This window comes from Aspergillus novofumigatus (genome assembly GCF_002847465.1).
Source record: "Aspergillus novofumigatus IBT 16806 chromosome Unknown P174scaffold_5, whole genome shotgun sequence".
NCBI classification, from domain to species: domain Eukaryota; kingdom Fungi; phylum Ascomycota; class Eurotiomycetes; order Eurotiales; family Aspergillaceae; genus Aspergillus; species Aspergillus novofumigatus.
Genome location: NW_020194278.1, coordinates 1,893,144 through 1,920,916, shown reverse-complemented (window position 1 = coordinate 1,920,916; position 27,773 = coordinate 1,893,144). Strand labels below are relative to the sequence as shown.

The following is a 27,773-nucleotide window of genomic DNA, read 5'->3' as shown; positions in this document are numbered from 1 at the left end:
AAATAGCTGCTCTCTTGAAGATCAGAGACTTGTTCAACAACCCCAAATTTCGACATCAAATACATCAATCGTATCGATAAAACACGGCCAGAATTGCGGACCGGGGAGCTCGGCATTTCCATCCAGTAATATTCAATTTTTCGAACAGCTCCGGTGGATCAAGCCAATAGTACAGCCCAACGACACCGACCTACGGCGGTGAATTTACAAAATGTGACCAAATAGTTTACCTTATCAATTGAGTCCGCCTAAGGGACTATCCATCTGGATGAACAGTGTTGATCCATTAGCACCTGATCCAGTGACTACTGTTCGAGCAGGATCTTAAGAATGGTATTTAACTTCAGCAATACGTTTGCTAACCGCTCACTGACGGAGCACGGGACCTGGCACCCGCAGACTTGACACTGGCGCTTCTGGACCGGTATCCGGCATGCATTCGCTTCATGTGCAAGTTGAGATTCCATGTCCGAGTGAAACCATCGATATGTCGGGGACATGACTTGACAGGACACACTATGTCCTGTTTGCGATGCTGCCCTTTGCCTTTGAGTCGTGATGTGCTACCAGCTGCCTCCGATGTTGGACTACCGGGACGAGAAGTCGAGCCAATTGTAGATGCTGCGCGGGAGCGTGCTTTTCGAGATTGAGCCCGGCTAGGAGGGGATGGCTCGATTTGTGGCTCCGGTTCTGACTCATCGGACTCGTCCTCGACATACTCCCATTTGTTGACATATCCTTCCTTCGAATGCTGTAGTTGACCCTCCCTGAAGGTCTGGAATTCCATATCCTCGCCGAAAAGAGCCGCACATCTGCGAGCAGTGCGCATAACCGCAGCCTGCGGCAAGCCTATCATGGAAGCAATACCTAACACTTCGCTCCAGTCCCGAAGCCCACGACGAATGCGACTGGCTGATCGCCTGCGATCACTATCAAAGGACCTTCCACGTGAACGAGAAGCAGTGCGTGCACTCGACGCAAGTACACTGCGAGATCGGCCTGTAGTGGATGTAGCCCGCACCGAGGATCTGCGAGTACGTTTGCGCCCTCTTGATTGACTCCTCTCTCCCTTTTCGCCCTTGCGCCTTTTCCTGGAAAGAGATGCGTTCGAAGCGACACTCTCCGTGTCACTCTGCCATTCGCTTGCTGAGCTATCATCGCCCGCCACTCCGCCTTTTCGAGCATGGTGCAGACCCATCAGTAGCTGATCGAATCGGGTAAGTATGTTGCGCGTAAGAGGTCGTAGCTGTCGTCGAGATTTGTCATCATCGGCTTGGACTACCGGACGAAGTTCCATGGCATCCGTAGAGTCAATGTCACTTTCCCATTCGCTCTCCATACCAGTAGTTTCGTCGTTCATTCTGGACACAGATCGTGCCTTTCGCTTTGGATTTGGGCCGACGCCTTTAGTCGTCCAATCTCTTGCCTCAAAGCAATCCTTGGCAGTTTTGAGCATGATTGCTATAATTGACTCTTCCAGCTCCGCGCTGGGCCGGGGATCCGGTGGCATTCTCAAAGTCCATTCATCGTCTATTCGTCTTCGTAGATGCTCTCCTGGACGAGGGACCTCCGTTGCCGGTACAGGCCACGCTGTCCAACGCTTCGGAGGTACAAAAGCTTCTGTTTCGTCGAGCTGCTTATCACTTTCTAACGCTTGCTGTGCGATCTCACGTGCCCTAACCCGTAAGGCAAAAGCATTGTAAAGATGAGCGGCAAGGTCTCTGGCTCTGAGTTCCTCTAGAGCTTGCGCATTCTGCCGGTCTTCAAACGTGAGTTTTCTCCACGTAGACTCCGGCCCACGGAACCTATTAGGCCTGTATGAGGGCGAGGACGGCGGACTGTCAGGGAGCTGCTTGCTAGACGAAGGCACTACCGCGGCCTGCTTCTTCGATAATTTGGACGAATCACCATCATTGCTGGCCTCATCGTCGGATACAGAACCGTCATCCTCACTTTCGACATAAGTCTCATCATCTGAGTAATCGTTTTCAGTCAATAGAACGTCTTCCATGTCAACGTCTGAATCATGCTGATTCACGCGACCTCCGGACTGTTGTGTCTCGGGGTACGGTTCCAGGTCAGCCACATCTTGGCTACTTGGGCCTCCGAATATCGATCTGTACGGTTGTGCAGATTGAGGAGGACTGAAGCGTGAGGGTTGGCTTCCAAAGACCGAGGACATTGTTTTCAGTCTAAGAGAGTCATGCGCCTCCTAAGTATGGAAAACTTATTGACAGGTAGATCAATTATACGTGGCGTTGAAGTGATATGATGAAAATTGCCCGTCTTCTAACATCGTATGGTCAAAATCAAGTGCCTCGTTGCAGCTGGCGGAACGATCATGATCAGAGGCGTTAGCTAGGAGTTTGCCAAAACAGGTCTTCAGAAGTGAAATTTCAGCAGACCTGGCTTGGAAACATGGGATTTCTTGTGAAAAGATCTCGCGCCTTATCAGCTTTGATTACATAGATATAGGAATCACATTCAGACGAGAACCAGAAGAAGAAATTGATATCACGTGACGTGCGAACAGCTACAGCCTCAGGTTCCAGGATCGAGCTTTCGGCAGGACTGCTCCCTAGACTTGAGAATATATACGATTGGTGTTCTTTATACGATTGGTGCAAGAACATGGAGGAATCTTAATATACGATGTTTATATGCTGAAAATAGTACAAAGCCAAGGAATGACGCCAGAAGATTGAATGTCCCCAAATCCCAGGAATTGTCGCCAAAAGCATGCTGCTAACTTTTATCTAATGAACTCATTTTGCCCCCTCCTTCTCAAGCTTTCTCCTCTTTGACCGCAGCTTCGCCGCTTCCTCGGACTGCTTCTTGTTCGAGTAGATCATCTTCTCAAGCAACTTGCGCTTCTTACGGCTCATCATCATCTTCTGTCTCTCCAGCTCTTCCTCCTCCTTGCGCTTCTTGGCAGCGATCTTCTTAGCCTGGGAAGACTTCTTCTTGGATGCATCGCTAGTAGCACCGTTGGAAGAGAAGGGAAGACCAGCAGCCTCAGCCTCGAGTTCCTTCTGGTGCTGGGTGCGAGTCGCTTCCTCTTCGTCCTCTGATTCGGAAGCAGCCTCTTCTTCTTCAAGTCCACCAAAGTCTTCCTCTTCCTCTTCACTTTCGCTCTCGTCATCATCGGTACCGGCAACATCCATGCCACCGTCGACTGACTCGTCCTCGTCTTCACTTTCCGATCCAACATCTGCCTTAGCTTCGGCCTTCTTATCATTGGAGGCTTCTTCCATCTCCTCGTCACTGTCCTCGTCTAACTCGGCCTCGCCTTCTTCTTCCTGCTCGGCCAGGCTGGCTTTAGGATCGTAGCCGCCTCTTGAAGGCTTGACCCAAGGGCTCAAGTGAGGCGGCAGGGTGGCACCGGGTGCATACAAATCAGGACGGACAAGCTTGCCCTCATTGATGCAATCCCAGACCCACTGAGGCTGGACGTAAGTTCGACCAGGAATCCGAGTACCAGGCTTCACCTTCTGAACGGCGTCGGAACCGTCCTTTGAGGCAGCAGGAATAGCTGGGAGAGAGGACTCGGGCAGTTGAGGTCGGTCAACGATCTGGTGAGTAATACGAGTATCTGTCTCGTCGTGAGTGAAAGCACCATCACCGAGCACGGCATCCCAGCCGATTCTCTTGCAGCCGAAAGCCCGCAGAATGAATTCAAGTGGCGCTCTAGGTGCCTCTCGTGAAATGTAGAATGTGAATGGGGCGAAGAGCGATCCGGCCTCGCTTCCACTCAGGTCAGGTTGGGGGAGTGTATCGGCTTCTGGGGCTGCGGGCTCGAACTTGTCAATCGTTTCACTGGATTCCTCGGTCGTCTCGGCGGCCGGCTCCTCCTTTGCCTCATCCAATCCTGCTGATTTGATCACGTCGTCGACCTTCGCCTGAATTTCCTTCGAGGCCTCCTTGTTAGTGGAGGTGGTTGCTTGCGTATTACCAGCCTCAATGGCCTTCGGGGCATCGCCGACTCCACGGCCCTCGAGGGTGAAAGCCGCCAATTCCGCACCATTCTCGTCACTTCTGGTGTCAAACTTGGGGGGATATCTCAGACCAATCGACGAATACAACCGGAAGTTCACGAATCCGAGCAGAGTGGTGTAGAAGTCAACAAATGTGGCCATGATACGGTAATCGACGTCGCCGTTGACGCGCTGCACAAATCGGTAAGGAACCAGCCACATAATGTCCTGTCCTTGGATAGTAGCTTGATAGTAGATACCCTTGATTGAAAGGAAAGATTTGCGCAGAGAGTTGGTCGTGATCAAGTAATGCTGAAATTCGTGACAAAGCCTTTGGCAGAGGGCGATAGTCTTAGGAGGAACGTGAGCGGTTGAGGGGAGGTTGGCAAAGAGGAAGAGAAGTGACAAGGCATCATCCAGATCTCTCAAGGCGTCAATGAAGGTGGGGTAGCGCTCCTTGATGACATGGTCCAATGTGAGCTTGGGGGCATGGTTCTTCTCCAACCGAGCTGCATCGCCGACTTCTCCGCGTCCAAGAGACCGTGCAATCTTCTTCGCAACGGCCTTCTGCTCCCGGAATTTCCTGAGTAGGGGTTCATGGAGAAGATATTGGATGTCCTTGGTGTAGTAGAAGGTGGTATTCGGGGTCGATGTTTTCGAGGCCTTCTTCTTGTTCCGAGGCTCACGAGGGTAGATACCTAATTTGCAGGGATAATCCAGTTAGGATCGACGCCACCACATATAGAAAGGAGAAATGAAGGATCAGATTCACTGAACATACCCTTGAAGATACAAAGACGACGGAAGTCAGGCAGAGAGATCTGAAGCTTGCGAACTGCCTGAGTTCTAGTAATGTAGTTTTTGGCCTGACCAGAGGTACCTGAAAAAAATGTCAATTGAAACTCAAGAGCGCAAAGAATATGGTCCGATAAGCATACCCTTCTTCTTGATTTTACCCATCTTTGCGGTGTATGGCTGTTCAGCGAAAAGTTGTTGATGGGGAGACTTTTTTTCTGATAACCAGAAAAATTTCTTGATAACTCTTTTTTTCCCTCTTTTCCTTTTTTTCTCCAATCACAAGCTTGGTTGGCCCGTGCGCTGCGGAAAAGGGTAATGGGCGGAGTCTTGGCGCGCCAGGCCGAAGGACAGCTGGAGCAATACAAAGCCTACGGAGTTAAGCCACAGTGAGACACTGACTGAAAGCCAGATAGTGATGGTCAAATATTGATAGTTGCTATGCTGCAGTCTTCAATTTCTTGTTGAACACATCATGCCGGTCGATCGACGGAAAGCCGCCGTGTTCGGCGGTGCTTTCGTGTTGCGACTTCTCCTCTTGCTCCTGTTCCCCTCGCTGCCGGACCTGCTGACGGGCAGAGTCGAGGTCTCTACACCAGTGAACAGTTTCAAAAGACGTGAGTTCTATACGAGCTGTTTCCTCTGTGTCTGGAATGCTCGAGCTGATATATCTATCTCCAGTTCAAGAAGGCCTTTTTCTTTACACTCGGAATGTTTCCCCTTATGACGGAGGCGTCTTCCATCAGGTATGGAGTCCGGAATCCGCTCTTTTTGTTCTTTACTAAGTCGCAATACCACGTGTTAGGCGCCGCTGCTTCTCCCTATATTCGCCCTACTACCGAATGCTAGAGAGTATCCGTTAGCGACGGCCGTCTTTTACGGTCTGATTGACCTTGTTAATGCCAATGCCTTGGTCACCATATCCGACTCCAACCAGGCGATATCGGGAAGATTGTATACAGCTTTGCGAAAGGATATCAAGTGGGGTGGGGTAGATGTGGCAGCATGGTAATTATACTCTGCGACTTCCTGCATGGCTTTGCTCCTGACGGTTAACAGGTACCTTTTCAACCCCTTCACCATTGCCGCCTGTCTGGGCCGATCCACAAGCGCCTTTACTTCGACCGCAATCCTTTATGCTCTGTCGAATGCCGTCACTGGGAATAACTTCAATGCCATGCTCGCTCTAGGATGCGCGTCATATTTGTCAATCTACCCGGCCCTTCTGTTTGTTCCGCTCGTGCTTTTGTGTTACGATCGACGTGCTCAAGGCGTGAAGCCTCCTTCTGGAGTTGCAATCTTCGCCATTCAGCACTTTGGCATACTTTTGCTCGGCGTGGGAGGGCTTCTGGGCCTATCTTACTTAGTCGTTCCGGACTTTCAGCAGTTTATCTCTGCAACATACGGTTTCCAATTGCTTGTCCCTGACCTGACTCCCAACATTGGCCTCTGGTGGTACTTCTTCATCGAAATCTTCGATTCCTTCCGGGAGTTCTTCCTTGGCGTCTTCTGGCTCCATCTAACGGGCTATGTCGGTGGTCTCACCGTTCGATTGCGGAAGCAGCCTCTTTTTGTTCTGACCTCCCTCATGGGCATCTTCGCCATATTCAAGCCGTATCCTAGTATTTCGGATGCTTCCTTGTACTTTGCACTTCTCCCTCTTTACCGGCATTTGTTCCCCTGTGAGTTCTGCCCGTGCCCCCTGGCGGTTTGCTTCTGCTAACGACAAATAGTGATGCGCTACACCTTTTTTGCCATTTCGGCGCTTCTATACGCCACCCTCCTGGGCCCTGCATTCTACTACCTATGGATCTACGCTGGATCTGGCAATGCCAACTTCTTCTATGCCATCACATTAGTGTGGAGTCTGGGACTCTCCATCCTCTTGGCAGACACAATCTTTGCTGCTCTCAGAGACGAGTGGGAGCAGGAGAATCCAGAAATGCGCGGCAAAGATGTTAGACAGGTCTAGATTATGGTACCATAGACCCTTTCAATATTGAGCTTCGAAAGGGACTTCAGACATTATCATTCTCATGCGACGACTTCTGTTTCAGAGATTCAGACATGATATAGTAGTCAGGCTCCACTTCTCCTGTCCGCAACAGAATCGACCTGGGGGAGTTCTCATCCACCTTGTAACCGATCGACTTGTAAAACCGCAATGCGCGATGATTGGACCGAAAGCAGGTCAACATAGCCTTCTCCAGGCCAATCTTGAGCCCGATTGATCGCAACAGCATCATCAGACGCATTCCAATTCCCTGGCCCTGAGCCTTCGGGGCCACATGCACCTCATAACAGTAAATTACTTCCTTGCCATCCTCGTACGTGACCATAAACGAAAGGAACGCAAGTATCTCTCCCCTCTGGAAGGATATGCCGTCCGCGAAGGTCGCTTCAGGTGGACCTGTCCGGCTGCGTCGTTGAATAAGATATTTCATATCAGGCAATCGCATCTCTTTTCGCTTCCGAGCCGCAGACCATCCCGAGCTGGACGCCCTGTAAGCGTCTGCCGACGTCTGCTCGATGAATTTGAAACACACATCAAATACGTCGGCGGGAATCGTACTGGATGAGTAGACGTCAACGGTGCAGTGCATTTTGATGTGAAACTTATTGCGGTCATAAGGACTGCATTTGTCTTTTGGACGCCATAGTAAATCGTAATCAAGGAGCTCTGGATTGATATATAGCGAGGTGAATTCTTCGATTGGTAGACTGTTGGTGCGCTCTACCAGAGGTAGTGGCTTGGGATCTGCAACTAGGTCAATACGCGTCTCGACTCATTTATATCTAGCGGTCCAGAATCTTTCAAATAAAATTGAAGTAAGAGCACAGGCGAAATGGTGGATTCTTGTGCGTAGGATGACCCCAAATGAGACAGAATGAACCGGAGTTGCGTCCGTCATGATACAGCAAAAAAGGGCAGGTAGAACCAGGTTGAATCCAGCCGTTGGATTCATCCAGGACCACAGCTATGCACGTCTATAGACCTATTGATAATCGTGGCTCGATGAGTCACTCACCTTTTTTCCGATCATCATCTGCCTTTCCTGTCAAGCTACGTCGAGTGGATTTTCGTCGTGGTGACTGTTTAGCCTCGGTTTTTGTCACTCTGCCTTTTTTGACGGCTGGCATTGTGATTGCCACTTCTCAAGATCTATTCATAAGAGTTCATGGCAACAAGTTTCATAAGTATGTGGAAATTATTCCTGGTGAGCAAGCAGTTTTTGGGGTGTGTTTGGCTGCCTTGAGGTTGTTTTCACTTAATCATCAGTGTTTATGTTCGCCAGTTGGTGTTTGATGTGAAAAAGTCACTCCCCTTTCTCTCCTGCAATCAACACTTTGCTGAATGCTATCTTGGCCCAAGTTCAACCATTTCTCGACCTTGATCAGTCCAACTAAAAAATTAAATATTCTTTCAGCGGATCTTGACTTGGATAAATGCAGACAGCACATTGAGCCGAGACTTTTATGATAACATTCTTTTTGCTCACTAACAGCTTGTGTCATCAATGTCGGACACCTACGATTCATCGACTGGTGTGTTACAAAAAGAGACGGTTATACTTAAGGCCTACATTCTACGCAGTGCTCTTATTGCACACAGATAGAAAAACATAAGTTAGCAGTGACGTGATAACAAAAACCCAGTCCCACTCTCAGAGCGCAATCTCTTCTTGTCGCTGTCTGATGACGAGTTTCGCCGAAGGATCAGCACTGAGCGAGATGCCCCTCTTTCGCACCGTCTGTGTACAGCCATCAGGCAGTTTGAAATTGTAGTTTAATAAAATAGGGCACAAGGCGATCTTAACCTCGTTGGCAGCGAAGGACCGTCCCGGACAAGCGTGCTTCCCATAGCCGAATCCGAGATGCTCTGGAGACGGCGACACTAGCTGGGCCGAAGTCTCGTGGCCAGGAGTCTCGCGTAGTCTCAAAAAACCGATAGGGGTCGAAATTCTCGGGGTTTGGGTACACGTCTGGATCCCACCTTTTGTGGCTAGAGACGAGAAGGGAGGAGCCCTTTGGAATGAGTGTGCCACCCGATAATTTGATATCCTCCAGTGCGAGACGTCTCGTTGAAGCTTTGCGCAATCAGTCTTTTAGTATCACGAGATACAGACACTTGACAAGGGATAGAAATTCTTATTGATGTTGACCCGCTTCATGCGCTGACTCTCCTTCAGCACACTGTCCATGAGTTTGAGCTTATATAAAGCAGTCTTCTTCCATCCCCCTTCCTGGATGAGCGCCACAATTTCCTCGCGAAGCGGTTGGATGACCTCCGGAAGGGTACAAAGGTAGAGGACGACCTGCGTGAGCATGTCTGACGTCGTATGGATGGCAACGATTGAGAAGGCCGTTTGCGCTTCTGCAGGGGAGTAGGGCTGACCTTTGGCGCATTCCTCCATCCACTGCATAGCATCATTATAGCGTTTTGGTGGCTGGTTTGCCTTCCTGGCTGCTTCTAATCCCTGCGTCTTTCTTCTAGCACCGGAGTTATGATTTCCGTCGCTTCCTTCAGTTCCCGGCGGATTTTACGGCAGGATGGCAGGAAGTTGGCCACAACAGGGCGTATGAATCTGGGCCAGAGCCGGAGATCCTCAGCGGCTAAGAAGGTGTCCACGGTATAGTCGACAGTGATCTGCAGCCAGTCTGGGTTACGACAAATCTTGTCCCCAAGGAAGACTTTTGATGAGAGCTGGGCAACTATTTTAAGAATGGTCGGCTTGAGAGCCACTTCATGCCAGTCTGACCTGATCAGTATTTGTGAAACAGACTGGCAAATGATAACTCACTGCCATCGTTCGACCAGTGCTTTTTAAGGACAATCGATGTCTCATCTGAGAAGGGCTTGGTCACACTTCCTGTTTGACAGTCAAGAAATCAGAAGATTGTACATGACATAAGAGTTATATCGAGATCCTACAACTCACCCAGGTTCTGTGTCAGCTTCATTCGGATAGCATCTTGGAAGGTGTCATTGCTGCTGGCTAGTTGATTGAAAGGTTCGAATCCGTGAATGTCCGAGTGGAACTCCAGTGTAATTGCACGGCCAAAGCTCAAGGCAGGGTGAGCACGAATCTCATTTGCGCACTCGGGTGCAAGCATGGTCTTGATTCCATTGTCCGAGTGAACCCGAAAGATGGGAGCCCTCCAGCGACTTAGTTCTTGATTCCAAAGCATCAGCTGCATGCGGGAAGTACATTGCTAAAACCAGCTTTGATTAAGTTGCGCGCATCTTGCAAGAACCGCTTCTGAGCGTGCGAGGACCGAATTTGGAAAAGCGATTTCTCATTGACCATAGGGATCGACGACCTTCGAGGAAGAGTCAATAGGAAGAACAACCCTGAGATAACTAGCGCCCCAGCCAGACAGAGGGGGTCCAGTCGGGAGAGCTGTGTTAAAATATCATTGGCATCTTGTCTTTCATGCACGTCGCAGATACGGGGAGCCACCATTGTTGAATATGGATTCGAATATACAGCCCGGCAAGCATGAAGATTTTATATACATATTCGAGCCAAGTGCTTATCCAGAGCGCATAATGGTGACCACCCCCAAGCATCCCATCGCGAAGGTTCCATAACTCACAGACACTCAAGTCGAGCCAGTCACATCAGGTTAATATGCAACTGGATCTTCACGATGTCCCAAATGGGTGGTTCGGGTGGTCAATGACGGACCCTACCTCTCTAGATATTGAGGCACAGACTCAGTATTTGACATCATGCAGCAGAAGGTCGGAGATGATCCGTAACCAATCGCTGCCCTGAAAGCATCGGAATATGTTTCCATCCCTTGCTTTCCATAGTCAGCCGGCAGTGATTTCTGTGGTCACGGAATCAGCTTTATGCTGAATTGCGCAGTATTTGTCAGTTATGCAGATGTCCACGTCTTCATTCTCGGTTGACGGAGTTCTCTGCTTCTTCATGCGCTCAATCCGGTAGCCATGACGCAGTCTGCTGAACTCAGTGAACCGCCGGTACGATGGGCCAATGGGGAATTCTGCACGCAGATGAACATATTCATTGCAAGAAGTGTATCTACTTCATTCCCATCTTGGACAATTAAGCACCCAGCACCAACCTCATCCAATTAGTGTATAGATCGTATATATATGTGCCACTCAGCATCCATAGGACATCTGACCGCTACAAAAGTTATGCGCTCTCACTCTCCCTAAACTTCGCTGCATGCTCCTCTGCGCGTCTCTCGGCTTCCTCAGCACCCAATTCCCCGAACACATCCACACCCCAGCGGAAGGGATAGCTATATCGTTGATGGCGGTCCAGTTTGTTGAGAGCTTCGAACTCCCCATCAGGGATGATGAAGTCTGATGGAGACGTGCTGGTCAGTCAAAGAGGTTAGAAGACTGGAGAGGTTGATAGATACCTTGAAAATTGCTCTCTATTCTAGCTGCTTTGACACTTTTTGGAATAGCAGCGGAACCACGCTGGACAGCCCAAGAGATCAGCAATCCCGCAGGATCTTTGCCCAGTCTTTTAGCTATTTCGATCACGGCGGGGTCATCGACAACACTGTTTGACGGTTAGTTCACTCCGTCAGCGGTGGCATGAGGATTTAGTATACCGAGGGGCACCGAAGATATTGTTGCCCAGAGGGCTATAAGCAACAGGTAGAATATTCTGGTGATAGTTAACAAATGTGTATGCCATTGTAGGATATTGATGAGACGTGCATTCTCTTTCAGGTATTGGAACAACCTGGGCTGAAGGAGATAAGGATGAGCCTCGATCTGGTTGACTGCGGGAGGAATCTCTGCTGTCTTAAGTAGTTCCTCTATCTTCTCAACGGTGAAATTGCTGACACCAATGCTTCGAATCTTGCCAGCCTTGACTAGCTTCTCCAACGCTGCCCAAGTATCGCCGATGGGGATGTCCACTAAACGGAATCGTTTTGTGACCGGGTCGAGAGGCTGAAATGTGTCGTTGGTATGTGCGAATGATATGGGCCAGTGGATCTTTTCACCTATCAGCAGATATCCGTCAAGAGTATAACTGACATACCAGGTACAAGTCCAGATAATCCGTCTGTAGATCCTTGAGTGTCCTGTCGAGCGCTTCTTCGACATGGCTCGGATGATGGTGCGTATTCCACAGCTTGCTCGTTAACTGCAGAGTGAAATGAGATACTTTATCAAATACAATTTGAGTGAACCGTGATCGGAACCAACAAATATCTCCTCGCGAGGTACACCGGACTTCTTCCATCCCCGTCCTACTTCGGCTTCATTCAAGTAGACAGCGGCACCGTCGATATGTCGATATCCCACGCGAAGTGCCGTCGCAACGGCGTCTTCTACCTCGTGAGGCGCAGATCGCTGTCAGGTCATTAGCAGCAAGATTTATATATCCCGAACGCAGACCTCTACTAACCCAGGTTCCTAGACCGACAGCGGGGATCTCATATCCAGAATTGAGCTTGAATTTACGCCCTAGAGACATAATCGATTCGCCCTTGAGTTCAAGAAAGATAGGGTATGCAAGCAGCCACCCAGAGATGAGGCGTATGGAAAAGGATCGGTTTTCAAATTAGTGAGGGGATGCGCCAGGCTGCTGACTGTTTTACCCCTCATGCCATGTAGATCTCACTCAGCGATAAGACTAGTATGTGCATTCTATACGAGGACATTTTCCGTCAACGTATTCTGAACAATGGATCTTAACGAAAGAGCTTTCACTTTCTCATCTAGTATGTCTGCTCACTTGGGCTATGGTAACGCCCTGAAAGGAAGCCCTTTCCTTTGATACTTCCTAGCATCCGCCAAGATAATGCAAACTTCTGGCTTTGGGCTCGTTTCCGTCTTTCTCTCTCTTTTGATTGCTAAGACCAAACCACCTATATGAGTGTTTATTCTCCATGAGACCCATGGATACACCAACAGGTACACAGCCTACTTCCAAACTTCGCTGATAGTAAGTGGTCTTTCGTGAGAGAGCTGTTTGCTGAATCCACTCAGATCTGCGTTCGCTCTGTCTTGATTGTGTGTGCCAATGAGATTTTACATTATCACACAATGGTCTGTGTGGCTATGATAGCGGCTCAGAAACTGTCAATCAGGTATATATAGAGCCAGGACGTCTGGCAGACGGTCTATCAAGCAATCGTTACGTTCGAAATAGAGTACGGGGAACATCAACTGCCTCAACTCTGCGTCGCAGCTCAACCACCTTCTGTAGTTCCTCCCACCTACACTACTGGCGATTGGACTTCACGTCGCACTAGAAATGTCTAATGAGGAGGGAAAATCAGCCTGTTTCGAGTGAGTATCTCGCGCTTGTTGGCAAGTTTAACTGTTAATAGCCAGATAGATTCTTGACTTCCGATACGGTTGCCTTGAGATCACCAGGATCAACGTGCACGTTCAAGATTCACAAAGACCTCTTGAAGTCCAAGTCTACAGTCCTTCATGCAGCGCTCACCAGCGAATTTTCGGAGGGCGAGGATGGAGTGTATCCCTGCTCAGACACGACTGATGGGACTCTTGCCCGCTTTGTTGAGTGGACATATCGAGGCGACTATCCGGCATCAGTGATCAGCATGGACCTGGTGCAGGAGAAAATCAAAGCCTCTGATGACGCTGACGAGACTGACGCATCATCGGCAGCAGCCGCCAATGTGAGCGAAAGTACGGATGTGGAGCTTGACAATCATCCTTTGCTGGCACACCTCCGACTCTATATTTTCAGCGACGTATACCTCATCTCGGAACTGAAGCAGTTGGCCTATGAAAAGCTCACTGCATGCTTTGCGGATATCAACAGACCCCAAACCCTCGATCAACAACGTGCAGTTATCGCTTCCTTGCGAGTCGCATTCCTCAAGATCCCGCTGAACGACAGCCTCGTGGACTGGCTGGCCCATTATGCGGCATACAGCGTCAATCAACTTCGACTTCAGCCCTCTTTTCACGATCTTCTTGAAGCCGCTCCTGCCCTGTGCTCGCGCATGATGAATACTTTAACCCCGGCTTCAGCTGCTCCTTGGCAAAGTCAGACTCCGAGACATAGATTTCCCCCTTACAAGCCGGGCAGTTATGAGGAACAATGGGAGTGAATTTGAAGGTGGGTAACATTCGTGAGAAAGTACGGCCGTTGGTACGAGCCATACAAGCTACGGGGAGAAGTCTTGAACAAGAAGTCTTGTTTTCCTGGTCTAGAAGGGTTAGTACTCGATATTGGCCTTAACACCATGCTGATGATGGATTATTCTATCGGATTCTGAAACCAAAACAACGGGCCTGGCAATTGACTATCGGTTCGTGGATTTGCCAGAGTGGAGACAGACTTCTAGAAGAATCAAGTTTCGGCACGTCTCTTCGTTATCCATCGTAGTAAAAAGGCCGGACAAATGGTAGAGCACGATGAAGATGGATCCCTACATCCATCCTTCTACTGCTCAACCTCCAGCGCTCATGATTATAAATCGGAAAGAAAGGTAACTATCTCTTAAGGTGCAACTGCCGGCGATTGGAGACTCGGTGTTTGAAGGTATCCACATTTACTTTATCCCTTGAGAAGCTTGAACCACAACACCACCTTAGGAGACACACGGCAGTCGTTGCCCAAACGATTTCCAGCAGACTGAGCACAGATGGACCGGATTTATAAGCAGATTGAACAGAGGATACTCACAAGCATTGATGATTTGCTCGTCGACTAAACCCAAATTTCTCGGATATCCCTCGGCACCGTTAAAGATGGCCGAATCGGAGAGTTATCAGTGTGCCGTCATAGCAGGTGGAGCTCTTCCTTACGTCAAGAACTACAAGGCCGAGAGCTTGAGTTAAAATAAATAACTGCCTGGGCCTCCCTAATCAGTACATTTCTAGCTAACAGCCTGATTTTGATCGCGATCAATTGACCATCCCGAGAACTTGACGCCTTACATACGGAAAATGGCTCCCTCAACTATGAAGCAGTGGGTTGTTGTGGATAAGGAGAACGGTTTCGATAGTCTTAATTTTAAGGATGGTCCTGTGCCCAAGTGCGGTGAAAATGAGGTCCTCGTCAAGCTACGAGCTGCGTCGCTCAACTATCGTGACCTGATCATCCCCAAGGTGCGTCACTTCTACGCTCGATACGGCATGAGCAAATCAGCCTTTTGTCGCGCACATTTCTGATGCCTCTATAGGGGATGTATCCATTCCCTATTAATTTCCCCGTTGTCCCCGGTTCCGATGGTGCCGGCGAGGTCGTCGAGGTCGGATCGAAAGTGACCCAGTTCAAGAAAGGCGACAAGGTCGTGACCTTGTTCAATCAGTTCCACCAGTACGGTCCTGTCGACACGCGGAGCACCAAATCCGGCCTTGGTGGTGTCCTTGATGGTACTCTGCGCCAATACGGTGTTTTCAACGAAAATGGCCTAGTTAGGGCTCCCAGGAATCTCAACTTCCTTGAGTCGAGTACCCTTACGTGCGCTGCTCTCACCAGCTGGAATGCTCTGTATGGCATGAATGCTTTGAAGCCGGGTGAGATTGTTCTGGTACAAGGAACGGGCGGTGTTAGCATGTTTGCCCTGCAGGTGAGTCGTCAAGCTGATGTTGGCCGCATACTTGAGTAGAGAACACGCGACAAACTGACAATATTCCTGGAATAGTTTGCTAAAGCAGCCGGAGCTACTGTTATTGCTACGACCTCCTCTGACACGAAGGCCAAGAAGCTCAAGGAGCTTGGAGCGGACCATGTCATCAACTACAAGACGAACCCCAACTGGGGCGAAATGGCTCGCTCTCTGACTCCCGACAACGTCGGTGTCGATCACATTATCGAAGTGGGAGGCGCCGGTACTCTCAGTCAGAGTTTGAAATGCATCAAGTTTGAGGGCACAATCAGCATCATTGGTTTCCTCGGAGGAGTTGATCCCAAGGGTCAGCCTGGCATGCTTGAAGCACTCAACCACATCTGCACCATTCGGGGTGTATATGTCGGAAGCAAGGCTTTGATGAACGATATGATCAAGGCCATTGAGGTGAACGACATCCACCCGGTCGTTGATGAGAAGGTTTTCCGTCTCGATCAGGCCAAGGAAGCCTATGAATACATGGTGAGTCTTCTTTCTCTTGAAGGTCATTGAGAATAGGGTGCTAACGGCAAACCATAGTGGGCTCAAAAGCATCTCGGAAAGCTGGCAATTGAGATTGATTAAACGCGAGCGTATCAGACTATGCGAAGGCTATTAATGAGGAATACGACAACGTTGAATGGACTGTCGAGTGCACATGTACTACCATAGCCATTGCACTATTTATATAGTAATGTAATTAATGTGAATGGACGTATGATGCTATCTCAGCCATCTCCGTGGTCTTTCCAATTTTTTAGATTTCCTTATCTAAATTTCCTTATCTACTTATCGACACAAGCTGAAGATATCAATATCAACTTTCTTATACTATCTGCAGGACGGATAGGAACACCAACCATGAGGAGCTGGAGGGGCGTCGCCCTGCACCTTCCCCTCATCTTGCCCGCAACACGCCACCGCCGCACAACAGCTCATCATGCATCATAACGCCATGATCGTCCAGCATCCCTTTCTCCTGATTTGCACCTGAGGGGAGAATGGATCCTCTTCACACTACTCCGTACTACTGCAAAAGCAGTGGTGATTCCCCACTTCTTATCTCCATAGTTAACTTAATATTCTCGAGTCTCCCGGTCTGCTCTTGAGATGCAGGTCAGCACAAGGAATACGTCGACTCGACCCATCATCGGTCCGGGTCGCCATCAGATGCCATCACAGCTTCACTTCTACCGTCCCGCGCAAATGAGTCTGTTTGCGCGCGTGACGTGCTACCCGCCTCTGGGGCAGGTCACTAGTATACAAAGGGTACAGAAGGCCTTGCAGTCGGAAAAGGACGATACGGTGAGCTATTACATTGATTTTGTGTTCATGTTAGACTTGGGGAGAGCTACATCTCCTTGTCCATTTACTGCCACCAATCAAATAAACTAATGGACAATAGCTTCGCTTTACTGTGGTAATTGAATCAAGCAGCTTATTCCCAGAGCAACCATGGGAGGCCCAGATTTGGCATAATCTCGGTAGCTCCGAATGGACCGCACTCCCGCTGAAGAAATGTGAGCCCATTGTAGCTCCTCTGATGAACGGGGATGAGGAGGATTACAAGTACCGTCGCTATGTTTTCTCCGAGGAAATCGCTCTCCCTGCTACCGCGGGCTATGCACAGTTCACGGTTCGATTTCGAGCCACTCCACAGGCAGAATGGCAATGGGTCAACCAACAACGTCATATCAATGACGGGGAGGTACTATTTCCGGCGCGGGATTCTCAGTTCGACACGGGTGTTTTTCCATCTGTTACTACGGATCCCGCTCGGGCACCGTCGTATAGTCCTTCTGCGATGACATATGGAAGTACATCAACAACTTCAGATAGAGAGGGGTTTGGCAAGTTCTTTGATAATTTCTCGACTGAGGTCGAGGTCGAGTCGCGTACGAGTGAGGCCCCTGCTTCTCGTTTGTGGAGCCTTTCCGGATCGGTAGAAGCTGCCAAAGAGGGCGAGTCGGGGCTCAAGCGAGTCGCTCTGGGCAAACCATCCTCAATCGCGCGTTATTTTGCCCTAGTACGGGTATGGATTCCATGGCTTGGGCCTAGACATGGGAAGAGGAATTTCAGCTTGACAGAGGATGCCGTATTATGCTCCTTCCTGCGGACTGACGGTTCCCATTTGGTTCTTCTGGCGGTCTCAGGGATTAGCGATGTCCTGACTCTGCTTGCTTCGAACGAGAAAGGGGAAGTCGTGATTAAGGCCAAGTGTGACCACACTGAAACAAGCAAGTTCCAGGTTCTTGCTTCTGCGGCCGATGATTTCGAAGTAGCCATGAGCGCTGTCATATACGAAGCTCGGAAATTGGTCAGACCGTACGCTACGGAGGTGTTGTCAGATCGATCACCCACTCCAGTCTCGCCTGTCGACAACGATATTGTGCTGGTGGAAAAGGACCCTCAGGCGCAATGGATGTCGGAGTGGTATGACGGCCTAAGCTACTCTACATGGAACGGGCTGGGACAGAACCTGACCGAAGAAAAGATCCTTTTCGCTCTTGACTCCTTGCAGGAGCAGGGAATCAAAATCCAAAATCTGATTATAGATGACAATTGGCAGGCTCTCGATAGTGAAGGCGAGTCACAGTTCAAGAGGGCATGGACGCGGTTTGAAGCAGATCCCAAAGCGTTCCCGCGGGGATTTAAACAGGGCATAGAGACCATCCGCCAGAAGCATCAGAATATCCAGCATATCGCGGTCTGGCATGCCCTCTTCGGATACTGGGGTGGAATTTCGCCCAGCGGGGATCTTGCCCGAGCGTACAAGACCAAAGAAGTGCAGATTACGGATCCGGCCACAGGAGGGCCTGTTGCGCATGCCCTCGAGAAGGGTTCATTGCTGGCCATTGACCCTGAAGATATTCAGCGCTTTTATGATGATTTCTACAGCTTTTTAACGTCTGTTGGTGTGGATTCGGTCAAAACAGATGCGCAGTTCTTCCTTGATCTGCTGAAAGACCCCGAGGATCGCAGACGGTTTATGAACGCTTACCAGGACGCATGGTCCATTTCCTCGCTAAGTCACTTCAGTACAAGGGCAATCTCGTGCATGTCCATGATCCCGCAAGCCATCTTTCACTCCCAGCTCCCAACGAACAAGCCTCAAATCGCTCTGCGCAACTCGGATGACTTCTTCCCGGAGATCCCGGCATCTCACACATGGCATGTATTTTGCAACGCCCACAATGCACTCTTGACACGGTACCTCAACGTCTTGCCGGACTGGGACATGTTCCAGACGTGCCATCCCTACGCTTCGTTCCATGCAGCTGCACGTTGCCTCTCAGGTGGCCCGATATACATCACCGACGAGCCCGGGAAACATGGCCTACCGGTCATCAACCAGATGACCGCGCCCACTATCCATGGATCAACAATCATTCTCAGACCTAGCATCGTGGGACGGACGCTAGACATGTACCACGATTACAACGAAGGCAACATCCTCCGCATTGGCACGTACACCGGGTGGGCCAAGACAGGCAGCGGCATTCTGGGACTCTTCAACATCCATGCTGCGGGATCATCTTGCATCGTACCCTTGCGCGATTTCCCAGGCATTCATGCAGGCTCAGATGGCCAGTACATTATCCGCGCGCACACAAGCGGCAAAATCACCGACCTGATGCATCCATCCGACGATAAGGCCCTCGTCTCCGTTGTACTCGAGCAGAAAGAATGGGAGATTCTCACGGCCTATGCGACCAAATCCTTTACCCTAAGGGGGAGTAGAGGCTGCAACTCGGATGGTTCGAGGCTCACCCACGTCGCTATCCTGGGTTTGTTGGGTAAGATGACTGGCGCCGCCGCCGTGGCGAACAGTGATATCATCATGGTGGAGAACGGCCGACTGCGTTTCGACGTCAGCCTCAAAGGTCTGGGAACTCTGGGTATTTATTTCTCTGACCTGCAGGATTGGAGTATTGCTCGAAACTTCATGGTGACTATCCGTGGCCGGGCTGTGCCAAGAAAGACGGTTTGGAAGGAAGGAGGTGCTCATGCTAAGGTTCTAGCGGTTGATGTTCAGGCGGCGTGGAAGGCAATGGGATTGGATAGTGGATGGAGCAATGAGGTCCTTGTACAGGTCTTTGTTGGATGATCGTTTCATGTAGTCCGGATAGGTTTCGATCAGCAGGAATGAAATGCTTTGTCCCAGAGTCCAGTCAACTGTAGGGTGACGGGCGCAGGGAAATCCTACTCGACAACGGCCCTCCACCCCCGTCTCGGCACGAAATCTTTCACACCTTCATCCTCGAACACATCCTTCCCCAGCCTCCCCGTGACCACACTCCTTTCAACTTCGGGCCCGCGAACATAGAACGGCTCGAACCCTAGTTCTTGTCCAGTCCGCACATTCCGCTTGCGCACCCACCTCTTCTTCCCTGACCCAGCTTTAGCTTTATCGGGCTCAGGGACAAACCCGGAGTTCACGCGGTCCAGCGTGGCAAACCATCGTCGCTGGTGGATGGAGCCGATCGTGTTTGTGGAACCGGGGTAAGCATTGTTCACCCGGATCTGATGGTCTATGGCGCTTTCCGATTCGGAATGGGAGGCCATGGTGTCTGCATCTGCGTCTGCAGGTTGATCGTGAGATTCCCCGTCTGGAATTTCAGAGTCTGAGGAGGTGCTAGGCTCCGGACGGGTTGTTGATGAACGAATAGTCCGTCTACGTCTCTTCCGGGGAATCCGTGAAGACGGTTTAGCAAAGTCAAAATTCTTGTCTAGCCGGAGGATGATGGTGTAGTTCTCCGGCAGACGGGTTCCATGGAGTCGAAGGCGGATTTTGTTCTGTTCGCTATCAGCATGGTTAAGTTGTCGTAAGGGCTGAGGTATGGACATTTGTCACGTACGTTGCGAAAAGCTTCGCGAAGTTTCTCACTCTCAGTCTTCTTATAGACAGGAGAATGAAGTGATGTGTCAGAAAGTTCTGACCGGGAATCGTCTGTTTCGACCATTTCTGGCTTGGACTGGGAAGGAAGGATTTCGTACTCCCCCGTATCCCAAATGATCATGCTACCTGTGCTTGCGGATGCTGCTTCAATTAGGTGGTTCTGTAGGTTCAAGGGCTGTCAGAATAATGTAAAGGAACGTGCCTCACAAAGACCGTGAGCCATGAGACAACATACCCAGAAACAATGCACCCGCGTCTCAGTCGCATTCCGGTTCAACCGCCGACTGTTGGGATCACCGGGTAATCCGTACATGATGGACCAGCTGACAGAGCTCGTCTCCGAAAATTGGAGCCGGAGGTCATAGTGCGGTCCTGCGATGGGGTGATCATGCTGATGAATCACAAAGTGTCGGCCGTTTGGATGTAAGTTTCGTTCGTACAGGTCCACCCAGTCTCTGATCGGCAGCCGAGGCACTTGGGGTGATACCGGACGAGCGCACCTCGCAAGTCTGGAGGAAAAGATCTTGAGGTGGTCCGTCACCTCTATTGCGCCAGCTTCGATGGCTGCAAGACTTGGTTCAGAGCTGGGGAGTTTTGAGTCTGCCTTCGCGCACGATAATGAAGGTGCAGGCTGATCGTCTGAGGCTTTCTTGGCCCGAATCCTTCTTCTAGGTGGCGAGACAGGCGCATCTAGCGTTGATAGTAATGGTTTCCTATCCTCGAGAACCTGATCGCTAGTCGAACAGGACTGTGGTTCTTGTTTGTGTTCCCCGTTCAGGCTGCGTTTCATGATGCTGTCAGATATGAAGTGGAGCGGGACTGCTCGTGGGCTGGAAATTCATCACATGAGCGTTTGCAGATGGTATTCCACGAGTCACACGTTCTTCAAGTACTCCGTCGAAATCTACGCTCGTCAATACTCATGAGTGGAAAAGAGATGACAACGTCAGGGCCAGATGATGATCATCAGTGTTATGCATTGCTTAGTCATACTGTTTATGCCTCCATCCATCATTAACTATATTTCACTTTCCTTCACTCCATGCTTTGACAACATCTGCACAATACCAGTGCAAGCAAATATGTCCACCGTACTCCAAGCTGACTGTTTACTATTCCTCCTTTTTCTATGAGTAGGCGACCGGCCATGGCGGGCAGTGGTGGCCATATCTCATTGATCCTTAAAGCGTCGTCCCATTGGCTTGTATTGCGGCTGTCATATGCGCCTCTCCTGCAGGTCTTATGCACCTCTATTGATCCATTATGAGAGCTAACAAACACTCTCCCTGAACAGACAACTTCCATCGGACCTCCTCCGCTCTTTGTCTTATCAATCTTTCTCCCAGGCACAGGTTTCCTAGCCAGGAGCTCGGTGGAGATGTCGATCATTTCGATGAAGACAAGCCATTCCAATAAAGTCCGGTTCGGGGACCAAACCTTACTGGTAAGAGTCCCGAGTCCCGGTACGGAGTATACCTTCACGGTAACGAGATGTGCTCGGACTGAGCTTTCTACAAGCTTCTTTTTAGCGGACCTACTTCTCGTATTCTCGGGAGCTCATCGACTATTAAAACCTTAAACTCTTTGGCCCTCGAAGTAGCTAGAAGTCAGAATGCTGCCCCTTGATGATCATTATTCATTATGCTTCAGTTCGGGGACCTGCGGACGGTGGAGAGCTGTCCCCAACCTTCATCCATGGATTGGAAACTGAATAAGCTGCTCGGGGACCATTGACAATCGTCATTCACGGGGAAGCACACAATCGCCGAATAAATCTCAAAGGATGTCGGAGAATGACTGTGGCGCATCTACGGCTTTGTTGAATTTGCTCTTCTTTATGGTGAACCCTTTGAGGATCAACCAAACGTCTACGACGGTGAACTCGAGGAATCCATCCTTTGAATTCGTGGTATGGGAGGAATAACCTCATTTCAATCGATATTCTAGAGTGATTCAACCTGGCCAGCGGTCGCAATGTTCACGCCCGTCCACACCTCCCTTGGAGCTTTGCTGCTTTTCCAGAGTTCCTCAGGCCTCCTTCTACATAATGGAGCTGTCTTTGGCATTTCCTCCTTATTGTCCGGATGCGTTTTCAATCCCAGCTGCGATAATGTCCCCATCATCGCAGGGTTAGTCTCCAGCGTGGCCCCGATCTATTTGTTTGCGCCATCCTTGATACCAACATATCCACCTGCGCCGAACTCGTGGGCTTCCGTGGCGTCCACATTTGGTATAGGGCTCCTACTGGGCTGGGGAACAAAGGTAAATGGTCACCGCGACTGCTTCCTGAGATTTCTTACTGACCTGAGGACGTTGAACTAGAATGGCCGCGGCTGCACATCAGGCCACATGCTCTGCGGTCTTTCGCGCCTGTCGCCACGCTCACTCATCGCAACAGCCATCTTTTTCACCACCGCCCTGCTGACCGCGAATTTCGTCAACGGAGGCCAAAACATTCCGCCCTGCCCGTCCGGCGTACCCTGTTATACCCCGGTGTGCCCGTCGATCGAGGAGCTCGCGTTCATGGTCACCGCCACCGCTCTGACGCTCGTGACGAACTTCGTAGTTGTCCCCCGAGTGCTGGACCGGTCGAAGAAGTCGAGGACGATCTTTTCGTATCTGGCCGGGCTGCAATTCGGTCTGGGACTGTTCATCTCCGGAATGGCTGATCCGGCAAAAGTTCTTCGCTTTTTCGCTGTCCTTACCGATCCGTCTCGCTGGGATCCTTCGCTTGCGCTCATCATTCTGTTCGGAATTGGTCCGTCGCTTGCGACTTACTTGTCCGTGAAGCCTGGACTGAAAAAGGGAGAGGAACAGGAGGGAGAGGAGTCCGCGAAGCCTACCTTGGCGGATAACTGGAGACTGCCTACATTGACCGTGGCGGATATTGACTGGCGGTTTGTGACTGGTGCAGCGGCGTTTGGTCTTGCCTGGGGCTTACGGGGGGTATGCCCGGGCCCTGCGATTCTGCGTACGGTGCTGCAGCCGACATGGGGCCTTGTGGCGATGACGGGGTATATGCTGGGCAATCTTTTCTAAAAGTAAGATAGACTGGTGGCTATCCCTTTATGCAGGCCAGCTGCGAAATTGATTGATTGAGGTATAGAATATCACCCAAAGCTCCTTAGTTACAGGATGGACTGTTGACATATGTATAAATCGCCGACCTTAATTGCTAGGCAGACCAATTGAACGTCAGCGCAGCTCAATTCAGTAGCAATCCACGGACAGTACATTGTGTAACATAGATTGTGATACAACAAGGTCGTAAAGGCCTGGCTTACAATTCAGTCTTCCTCTCCGGATGAGATCGCTTCTCCTTGTGTTGCGCCTCGCTGCCGGGCATGAAGCCCTCCAGTTCCATCCACTCGGCTGCAAATGCGGTAAAGAGCATGCTCCAGTCTTCCACCGTGTCCAGATCTAGATGTTCCCCGTCGTCATCCAACGAGTGCCAGACACTGGGGAACCCCGTCATAGGCGAAGCATCGATTACGTGTAGAATTTCCACGCCGCGCGCAAGGAACGGGATATGGTCATCTTGTATGCCATGGACGGTCGTCAGCTGATGCTCGTTCTTCGCGCCGTCAGCGAACCACTGCCGTTCGGACGCGTCCCCTGAGAAAGACTTGAATTGCTTCAGATCGCGGAACCGCTTCTCGAGCGCGGCCAGTTTCTGGTAGGCCCAGTGCGTCGTCGCGAAGTAGGACTGGATGTAGGGGTCCTTGCTACCCAGTAGATCGAGCAGGACAAAGAGCGAGATGGACGAGAGCGGAGTCTTGTAGACCGACATGGCCGGGTGGACTTGTGAGTCCCAGTGCTCTGCGAGGGAGCGCGCGCCATATAGCGAGTCGGTGTCCGTCCAGAGACCGAATGCCTCCTCGCCGTCCAGGAAGAGCACCTGTATACCCTTTTGGTCTTCCAGGGTTGCGTCTGTTCGGCCCTGCGCCTGCATAGCTTCCCACTTCTTGGACAGGGCCGCGTCGATGCTGCGCATCGCGTGCATGATGATCGCGCACGGGGCCGCGCTATCGGTGGCCCCGATGAAACCCTCCGGTTTGTATTTGCTGTCATAGTGTGCGACGAGCGTCAGTCTGCCCACGTCGCCCACCGCGGCCCAAGGAGGATCGCGCGACGCGATGAAGTTGACGAACGGAACCTCCTTGCCACGGGAGAAGGGCGTTTTTGACGTAGAGTTCTGGAACTCGATCTTCCAGTTTGGCAGAGATGTGCGGAAGAAATCCACAAAGTGATTGAGCACCGCCGTGGAGCCGGGGGTGCCAGGGACACGGGGCCGCAGGATGGGCGCCAGAAGTGCTCCGTTGTGGATATCGAAGTCGCTATTTGGTCGTGGCAGGGCTTTCAAGGTCTCATCCGAGACCGACTTGTACGCTCCTGCGGGGAGTAGCAGAAATGGCAGGGTGAGGCATATTGCAAGTAGCCAGCGAACAAGGCCACCGTAAGCCGAAACCATGGCGACTTTACGATGATGCTAGCAGGCTTTCATGGCAAGTGATCATCGACCTTGGATTGTTTCCGATATACTCGAGAGTTACTGGCTTCAGGAAGCCCAGGTACTCTCACAATTCTGACATTGGGCACCAGAAGACATCTGGTCGAGGAAATTGCAAACAATCGAGACAAAGCAAGGAGGACAATCCATCCGCGCCAAGAAGGCCTGCATAAGTCGGCGGTAAATTAGATAAGGCCTGTTGCGGAGATCACCCGCAGCAGTCATTCCGTCATTCCCTCGAATTTCTTTCTGTTCGATCATTAACTGGCAGTCGGCCCAGACTGCTTCCTATCATTCATTATCCCCTTTATATCAATTGATGATATATGTCACAGATTCTCAACATGAGGATCCAATGCTTTCTCCACCCACAATTGCGCGCAGCGCTTCCCCGATCCGTGCAGAGAGACCTCAGTAGCAGATTATTTACTCGGTTCAAGACGACTCAGAACGCATTCAAAGGGAATGGATCACCTGCCGTGAAAGCGAAAGAGAACAATGGCAGCTTGGCCGGCTCCAGTGCTTCTACAAACTCCCCGACGACACACGCAAAGTCCACCATCAGACGAGGTAGCGGGATCCCCTGGACCAAGCTCAACAGACATGATGCTAAAAGCAAGCTTATAGGACCTCCAGAACGGATATTGATCTATCATGGCGGGACGGGAAAGGTCATATTCCTGGGAATGTTGCGTATCACGACGATCTTCCTCTTTGGAGTTTCTTGCCTTGTCGTGGCTCCAGCCTTTTTCTCTGACGACTACCCATGGTATATAGCACCAGCTGGTAAGTTGTTGCGAGAATCCTCGAGCCGAAATGTCGTAGCTGACCTTCAATAGTGGTCGTCGGTGGCGCGTTACCGATGCTCTTCGTTGCCTACACGTCTGCCCCGTTTGTGAACTTTGTACACCTCGCGCTTCCCGTCTTTGCTCGTCGTTCGCGGGAGCAGACCCTACAATATGCGAAGAACTTACCTCCGACAGCCACGTTATATATCAATACTATGAAATTCACTACGATCCCGCGGCAAACTGAGGTGCGATTGGGAGACTTGGTCCGTGACAAGGCCTGGTTACGGCCAGTGAGCTTTCGAAATACAAACCCAGCTCCTCTACCTTGGTGGGCAGGTAGGACATTAAGGCAATTCTACACGGCAGAAAAGAGTCAACCAGGGAAAGAGTCCTCCACATTTTATCCTGAACTGTGGGAGCATGTATACAGGCAGATTCCAACCTCACCACGGCCGAGGCGAAGTTAGAGAACCCGAAAGCTAAAAAGAAAGCAACTCATACAATCAAACTACCTAGCATATTCCCTGTAACTTAAAAGACTCTCCTTGCACACTTCTGAAACACTCAGAAGACAAATGTCGGTCATTAGAGCGGGACCTGGAGACTGGATTCTACTCTCACTTCAACATTATTCACACGACGACACAAGCAATTCTCATCCTCGCTTCACATTTCTCTTTATCTGACTTGTGTTGCGTCTGACTCTGTGTTTCTCTTCATCATACTGTTCTAACTCACTCACAGGCCCTCTCATTGGCACTATATCTACTGCTCTTTCTTCTCTCCCTCTCACTTCTTCTCCTCCTACAACCTCCTTTATCATCGTGCGTTTCCTATTTCTCCTCCAGCCTCCATACATTTTTCCTCGCCATACAGAACAACTCCCTACTTTCTCGACCGTTTACCTCTCCAACAACAAATATGGCATCCCCAGCAAAAGCCAAACCCGAGGGTATCTTGGGCCTCTCCGCCGCCGAAGCCAAGATCCTCATGCTAGGCTTTCTTTGCATCACAGACCAATACAAGGTACACATCCGCCCATGAACTACCAGACAACATGAGCCACCCAGCTGACAAATCACCTAGATCGACTACGAAAAGCTCGCCAGCAAGGGCGGCTACACAGCCGGCTCCGCGAACGTCATGTTCAACAAGGCCAAACGCAAGCTCGCCGAGCTCAACGCCGACAACAGCACCAAGAATGGCTCTTCCGCTGCAGGCGAAGCCTCGTCCTCGAAGACCGCGACGGCCACGCCCAAGAAAGGACAGGCTAAGCGTAAGAAGGCTGCTGCTGCCGCAGATGCGGAGGATGGCGGTGCCGAGGGCGAGGAAGCTGCAACACCTACCAAGCCCAAGCGGCAGAGAAAGACGCCTGCGAAGAAGGGAGCGGCTGCTACTGCTAAGGCTGGTGATGACAGCGTCGAGAATGGGTATGTCACTTGGCTCATCTGCTTCATCTTTTTTCGACAGCCAGATTGGAAATTAATGGTATTTCTTGACAGGAACGGTGCCCCTGAAGTCAAACCCGAACCTTCCAAGTCCGAAGACATCGTCAAAAATGAACCAATGGAGGAAGGCAATGATGACTCGGAGCTCACGGTCAAAGTTGAGCTAGACGAGGTTATGAATGATGCGGATCTCGATGCAGAGCTCGACGCTTTGGATGCTGCCCAGCAGGACATAAAGGCGGAGGATCACACTGCATAGATTCGTGTTCCGATTCTTAACGACTGACGGCATGACAACACTCAAGTGGAATTGGGTTATGATATCATTTCTTCATTCATACAGGTTTCTTTTGATCGATGGCTGTTCTCTCAGTTCTTGGGGTTGACGCCATGGTGGACTTCTAAGGGATGATGGGTGCTTCTGCTTAGCTAGATGAGAAGATACCCCGAATAGTCAATGCAATTCTGTTTCCTGATCTAAATGTCACCTTCATGAGTCCTTAAGAACTCGAGCTTTCAAAGCTTTCAAAGGACCGGATGAAGATAAAGGGTCCTCGATGTTGCGACACGAATGTATTCAGTTGAACTATACCATAACTAAATGCACATCATTTGAAACCATTTTCGAACAATGGTCTATGATTCTCTAACATTCAGTAATATATATCCCGAAATGTCCCTGACCTCATCTGTGGATCTTTTGCAGTTCACACGGTAAGAATAACTCCAGCGCCATACTCCCACTTCACGAAGCAAATGATAAGA

The 27,773-nt window shown here is 50.4% G+C and overlaps 14 protein-coding genes across 14 annotated transcripts; 7 read left to right on the top strand and 7 right to left on the bottom strand.

Moving 5' to 3' along the window:
* Window positions 1–313: 313 nt before the first annotated feature.
* On the bottom strand, window positions 314–2,444 carry P174DRAFT_408889 (uncharacterized protein). The gene has a single exon (XM_024824191.1). It carries the CDS (start codon window positions 2,180–2,182, stop codon window positions 359–361), a length of 1,824 nt encoding a protein of 607 aa, XP_024681573.1. The 5' UTR covers window positions 2,183–2,444; the 3' UTR covers window positions 314–358.
* Window positions 2,445–2,633: 189 nt separating this feature from the next.
* Window positions 2,634–4,988, bottom strand: nop7 (mRNA-binding ribosome synthesis protein NOP7). Its single transcript, XM_024824190.1, has 3 exons — window positions 4,913–4,988; window positions 4,756–4,854; window positions 2,634–4,672 (listed from the first exon to the last, which is right to left on the bottom strand). Exons 1-3 carry the CDS (start codon window positions 4,932–4,934, stop codon window positions 2,766–2,768), a joined length of 2,028 nt encoding a protein of 675 aa, XP_024681572.1. The 5' UTR covers window positions 4,935–4,988; the 3' UTR covers window positions 2,634–2,765.
* A 176-nt stretch (window positions 4,989–5,164) lies between these two features.
* P174DRAFT_452229 (GPI-anchor transamidase subunit GAB1) lies at window positions 5,165–6,808 on the top strand. The gene is made up of 5 exons (XM_024829064.1): window positions 5,165–5,386; window positions 5,451–5,515; window positions 5,575–5,777; window positions 5,829–6,451; window positions 6,503–6,808. Exons 1-5 carry the CDS (start codon window positions 5,245–5,247, stop codon window positions 6,739–6,741), a joined length of 1,272 nt encoding a protein of 423 aa, XP_024681571.1. The 5' UTR covers window positions 5,165–5,244; the 3' UTR covers window positions 6,742–6,808.
* On the bottom strand, window positions 6,788–8,235 carry P174DRAFT_391580 (N-terminal L-serine N(alpha)-acetyltransferase NAT4; the record flags this gene model as incomplete). The annotated part of the gene is made up of 2 exons (XM_024823522.1): window positions 7,799–8,235; window positions 6,788–7,533 (listed from the first exon to the last, which is right to left on the bottom strand). The coding sequence occupies exons 1-2, from the start codon at window positions 7,908–7,910 to the stop codon at window positions 6,788–6,790; spliced, it is 858 nt and encodes a 285-aa protein (XP_024681570.1). The 5' UTR covers window positions 7,911–8,235.
* A 199-nt stretch (window positions 8,236–8,434) lies between these two features.
* Window positions 8,435–10,234, bottom strand: P174DRAFT_513439 (putative cytochrome P450 monooxygenase; the record flags this gene model as incomplete). Its single annotated transcript, XM_024831982.1, has 7 exons — window positions 8,435–8,695; window positions 8,751–8,857; window positions 8,899–9,247; window positions 9,268–9,524; window positions 9,572–9,640; window positions 9,710–9,943; window positions 9,991–10,234. The coding sequence occupies 7 exons, from the start codon at window positions 10,232–10,234 to the stop codon at window positions 8,435–8,437; spliced, it is 1,521 nt and encodes a 506-aa protein (XP_024681569.1).
* A 595-nt stretch (window positions 10,235–10,829) lies between these two features.
* On the bottom strand, window positions 10,830–12,241 carry P174DRAFT_408879 (aldo/keto reductase; the record flags this gene model as incomplete). Its single annotated transcript, XM_024824189.1, has 7 exons — window positions 10,830–11,109; window positions 11,169–11,314; window positions 11,367–11,422; window positions 11,476–11,757; window positions 11,804–11,908; window positions 11,971–12,117; window positions 12,173–12,241. The coding sequence occupies 7 exons, from the start codon at window positions 12,239–12,241 to the stop codon at window positions 10,937–10,939; spliced, it is 978 nt and encodes a 325-aa protein (XP_024681568.1). The 3' UTR covers window positions 10,830–10,936.
* Window positions 12,242–12,678: 437 nt separating this feature from the next.
* On the top strand, window positions 12,679–14,274 carry P174DRAFT_217650 (BTB/POZ domain-containing protein). Its single transcript, XM_024821367.1, has 2 exons — window positions 12,679–13,059; window positions 13,109–14,274. The coding sequence occupies exons 1-2, from the start codon at window positions 13,025–13,027 to the stop codon at window positions 13,851–13,853; spliced, it is 780 nt and encodes a 259-aa protein (XP_024681567.1). The 5' UTR covers window positions 12,679–13,024; the 3' UTR covers window positions 13,854–14,274.
* Window positions 14,275–14,694: 420 nt separating this feature from the next.
* On the top strand, window positions 14,695–15,944 carry P174DRAFT_372828 (zinc-dependent alcohol dehydrogenase family protein; the record flags this gene model as incomplete). The annotated part of the gene is made up of 4 exons (XM_024822457.1): window positions 14,695–14,856; window positions 14,931–15,320; window positions 15,396–15,842; window positions 15,900–15,944. The coding sequence occupies 4 exons, from the start codon at window positions 14,695–14,697 to the stop codon at window positions 15,942–15,944; spliced, it is 1,044 nt and encodes a 347-aa protein (XP_024681566.1).
* Window positions 15,945–16,305: 361 nt separating this feature from the next.
* Window positions 16,306–19,545, top strand: P174DRAFT_513435 (putative raffinose synthase protein Sip1). The gene is made up of 2 exons (XM_024831981.1): window positions 16,306–16,664; window positions 16,765–19,545. Exons 1-2 carry the CDS (start codon window positions 16,470–16,472, stop codon window positions 19,465–19,467), a joined length of 2,898 nt encoding a protein of 965 aa, XP_024681565.1. The 5' UTR covers window positions 16,306–16,469; the 3' UTR covers window positions 19,468–19,545.
* Window positions 19,546–19,562: 17 nt separating this feature from the next.
* Window positions 19,563–21,049, bottom strand: P174DRAFT_391570 (uncharacterized protein; the record flags this gene model as incomplete). The annotated part of the gene is made up of 3 exons (XM_024823521.1): window positions 19,563–20,156; window positions 20,219–20,419; window positions 20,495–21,049. 3 exons carry the CDS (start codon window positions 21,047–21,049, stop codon window positions 19,563–19,565), a joined length of 1,350 nt encoding a protein of 449 aa, XP_024681564.1.
* A 1,159-nt stretch (window positions 21,050–22,208) lies between these two features.
* P174DRAFT_505018 (YeeE/YedE family protein) lies at window positions 22,209–23,354 on the top strand (the record flags this gene model as incomplete). Its single annotated transcript, XM_024831240.1, has 3 exons — window positions 22,209–22,521; window positions 22,582–23,205; window positions 23,334–23,354. Exons 1-3 carry the CDS (start codon window positions 22,234–22,236, stop codon window positions 23,352–23,354), a joined length of 933 nt encoding a protein of 310 aa, XP_024681563.1. The 5' UTR covers window positions 22,209–22,233.
* P174DRAFT_442835 (glutaminyl-peptide cyclotransferase family protein) lies at window positions 23,335–24,864 on the bottom strand. The gene has a single exon (XM_024827671.1). It carries the CDS (start codon window positions 24,728–24,730, stop codon window positions 23,540–23,542), a length of 1,191 nt encoding a protein of 396 aa, XP_024681562.1. The 5' UTR covers window positions 24,731–24,864; the 3' UTR covers window positions 23,335–23,539.
* Window positions 24,865–24,993: 129 nt separating this feature from the next.
* On the top strand, window positions 24,994–26,061 carry P174DRAFT_391561 (uncharacterized protein). Its single transcript, XM_024823520.1, has 3 exons — window positions 24,994–25,339; window positions 25,397–25,555; window positions 25,609–26,061. Exons 1-3 carry the CDS (start codon window positions 25,096–25,098, stop codon window positions 26,025–26,027), a joined length of 822 nt encoding a protein of 273 aa, XP_024681561.1. The 5' UTR covers window positions 24,994–25,095; the 3' UTR covers window positions 26,028–26,061.
* A 360-nt stretch (window positions 26,062–26,421) lies between these two features.
* P174DRAFT_217585 (putative histone h1.3.) lies at window positions 26,422–27,346 on the top strand. Its single transcript, XM_024821366.1, has 3 exons — window positions 26,422–26,586; window positions 26,647–26,990; window positions 27,063–27,346. The coding sequence occupies exons 1-3, from the start codon at window positions 26,482–26,484 to the stop codon at window positions 27,265–27,267; spliced, it is 654 nt and encodes a 217-aa protein (XP_024681560.1). The 5' UTR covers window positions 26,422–26,481; the 3' UTR covers window positions 27,268–27,346.
* The last annotated feature ends 427 nt before the right edge of the window (window positions 27,347–27,773 follow it).